Source organism: Oratosquilla oratoria, chromosome 7, assembly GCF_046742065.1.
Source record: "Oratosquilla oratoria isolate Oo_2021 chromosome 7, ASM4674206v1, whole genome shotgun sequence".
Classification (NCBI taxonomy): Eukaryota; Metazoa; Arthropoda; class Malacostraca; order Stomatopoda; family Squillidae; genus Oratosquilla; species Oratosquilla oratoria.
In genome coordinates this window covers 7529254-7532671 of record NC_134783.1, presented here as the reverse complement: position 1 = coordinate 7532671, position 3418 = coordinate 7529254, and the positions used below count along the sequence as shown (strand labels likewise).

Sequence of the window (3418 nt, the reverse complement as noted above, 5' to 3'; positions counted from 1 at the left end):
GGTTTGAACCGCGTGGAAACCACGGCAGTACCTTGCAGTCAATAAAAACTGCGCGGTCATGTGTAAACATTTCCATTGACTTATATTGTCACTAAACCTCGGCGGTTCAAGTTGTTCAAGTTGCTAGTGTGAAAAAGGACCAACCTTTCCTCTCCTCTACGAGGGAAGTGAAGACAGGATAGGCGCGCAATATCATTTATTTTCTTCTTATTAGGTAATAATTATAATGTTTTACTATAGTTTGCTTAATTTATTGATAATGTATAACACCGTGCAATGCAGAGCAAGCTACAAGTTTATACAGACGCAAATTTCTAAATCCTAATTTACGAAAAAAAAAAAAAACTAAAGACAGCTAACAGAACACTACAAATAATTTCATGGTAAATCTATACATTTTAATATACATTAAATGCATTAGTGAAGTAGGAAGGCCCCGCACAGTCTAAGAGAAATATATAATCACAAATATATTCTTAGGCAAACATAATGAGACATACAAAGTCGAAACACTGTCCTGCGGTAAAAATAGAAACGTGACTTTACTAATTAGAGGTGTCACATTTAATCCCTCCCCCCCCCAAGTAATAAAAAAAATCACTTTGATTATTTTTTTTGTGATATAACGATATTTCTTAGAAACAAATTATCATCTTATTCTGACAATCTCTGATTGCTACCAGGAGGATTTTATTCAAATGAAGGAAACCCCATTGCCGTTTAGAGTTGTAGTTCCTCTCGATTCGAGAGCAACTTCGGAGGGGGAGGGGCTTGCCTCAATTAAAGGCACATTGGGCTATTTTTCCTCCGACTGTTAGAGCAGATTGCAACCCACAGATTTCGGGAAGGCATCTGATATATTGGAGGAAAATAATTTTCCTCCATCATATCAAATAACGTTCTATATAATTTTTTGAGAAAACAAAATAATTTGCCAGAGTGATTTTACGGTGGAAAAAGCTCTGGAGGTTGGAGGCAAAATAGCCCAGTGTGATAACGCTGTAACTCGTTGACATCGGCGATATTTCTTATACGTTTTATTTTGGCTGGCACCAGATGATTTTATTCAGCCAAGGGAGGCCACCTCCAATGTCGAAGGGCTAAAACGACATTGGATTAGTTGTAAAACAGTTTTTAGGGGTGGAGGAACTCTCATGAATGGTTGAAGTTATTCCGTCCATTATTGATCTAGGATTCGTGGTCAAAATAGTGACGATCGTTTACACTATTTGAGAGAATGAATCTAAAAAACCCTGTAAAATATTATTGTAAGCGGGTATACGACGTAGCCTCCCTCCCCGATGGTTCATTGATGATTATCTCTTGGTTTTCTTTAACTTTAGCCAGCCTGGGAATTCTATTCATCCCGAGGGGAGACAGCCTGCCGCCGTTTAGGTGGCGTTGTAAAATGTTTTTTCTTTTTTCTGAACAACAACCTACAAGAGTCCATTTACATCCACTTCCTTAAAAGTTATACATTTAAGAACGTTGTTCTGAACAACGCCAGACGGTTTTATTTTTGTTTTTAGGGACGCCTGGGTGGGAATGAGATAAACACAAATCGCGATTGAAATACTGACTGTAACCCATTCGCATGCACTAGGGGTCCACAAATCTTTTCAAGGGTGAGGTGGGGGGGGGGCGGCACTGGTCGTAGTAGCTGGATGTCGCACGGTTTTTACTCAGTTCTGGAGTGATCTCCGGGAGAAAGCATATATAAACAAAGAAACCATAAGGAATAGGGTCACATCCCCACTGGATTAGAGGAACCTCGTGGGAGCAAAAGGGATTTTTTCTTCATCTTTTTTTTGTGGTTGGGAAATTCTGTTGTCTTTTTACTTCCTGACACTTGTCCGCCTTCGAGCTACGCGAAGGCGTCTCCCGGTTGGGGTGGCCGGATGTGGGTGGGAAGCGGCGATCTTTTGTGCGGACTTCACGGGCTTCGCCTGATAGTGCTTGGGTCGCGGCCCTTTGGCATTGCGAGTTTCTCCGTCGTCGACGGCAACTTCGTTACTTATCGGCTGCGCAGTCTCGTTGGTCTCCACCGCTGAAGACTGCTCCTTCTCGCTCGCAAATTGGCTAATCATGTCGATCATTTGCAAGCTGAAGTCGGGAGCGTCAAGGGGGACCTGCAAGTGGAAGTTCGGGACTGTTAGTCACATACACTTTATTTACGCTCCTGTCCTGACTGGTGCTGGTTCATCCTTGCCATTTTGGGATAATGTTGTAGAGTAAGTCTGTAGATCAAAGACTTTTGTGAAGCTGTATCAAAAGATATATATATATATATATATATATATATATATATATATATATATATGTGTGTTTGTGTGTGTGTGTGTGTGTGTGTGTGTGTGTGTGTGTGTGTGTGTGTGTGTGTGTGTGTGTGTGTGTGTGTGTGTGTGTGTGCATGTATGCATAGATATACGAACCATATGTCCAGCTCTAAGAACGGAGAAGACGGAGAACTGGCCGTAGCGTTGGACGTAGGCCTCCGGGTAGATGAAGGACGTGAAGACGGGCGTGTTGGTCGCCGCCTCCCACTTGGCCTTGTCGGGCCACTCCATCTCCTCTATCCAGCGGAAAGTGCCTGCCGGACAAGAGATGTGTTAGTTACCAAACGGAGGAACGCGTCGCTGTACCCACCCAAGGGTTTCCTTGCCTAGAAAAAACATCTACATTTAGATCTTAAACGGAGGAAGACGCCGGAGTACACACCCATGGGTTTCCTTGCTTGGAAAAGGCATCTACATTCATATCTTAAACGGAGGTAGAAGTCGTCATACCCAGACACGGGTTTGTTTGCTTAGAAAATAAAGATACATAGAGATTATACGGCACTGCTCAATGGACGCTTTCTCCATGTCAGTACATGTTCCATGTCAGTACTGTACGTGTATTTATTCAACTACATTTTGTTCATTATAATGTACAGGAGAAGAACTACGCTCTTGAAGTACTGTCTCTTTAAAAAAAAAAAAAAAAAAAATGTATCTAATTTTCAATTAATTTTTTATTTTAGAATTAGCTATGTCATCTAACGGTGGTATCTTAAATAATATTTCCTTATATAAATCTTATATAAATTCTTAGAAGGGAAAGATTTTTTTTTTTAAGAATACCACCGTAAGTCATTTCAGTTGGTGTGTACATCCATGCACTCGTGTATTTATTTATCTACCTGAATTTACCAAGTTGTATTATACAGGAAGGGGAGCTATGCTCGTAGTGTCCCGTCTTTTTTATCTTTTTTTTATCTTGCAACATCTAGTTTGTCCTTAAATTCTTGTATGATGTTTGCACACACTATTGTTTCGTCTAATTTGTTCCGTGTGGAAAACCTTTTTTTTTAGATCTCTTCTATAACTGTCTTTTTAGTTTCTTTTTATGTCCCCTGGTTTTTCTTCTATCCCAATTT

At 40.5% G+C, this 3418-nt stretch overlaps 1 protein-coding gene across 1 annotated transcript in view; it reads right to left on the bottom strand.

Moving 5' to 3' along the window:
- Positions 1-621: 621 nt before the first annotated feature.
- LOC143026978 (retinoid-inducible serine carboxypeptidase-like) overlaps positions 622-3418 on the bottom strand; it is a 50784-nt gene continuing 47987 nt past the window's right edge. The window contains exons 8-9 of the mRNA XM_076187777.1: positions 2433-2590; positions 622-2129 (exon numbers count right to left, since the gene is read on the bottom strand). Coding sequence (XP_076043892.1) covers positions 1836-2129; positions 2433-2590 — 452 coding nt within the window. The 3' untranslated portion in view covers positions 622-1835. The remainder of the gene's footprint in view (positions 2130-2432; positions 2591-3418) is intronic.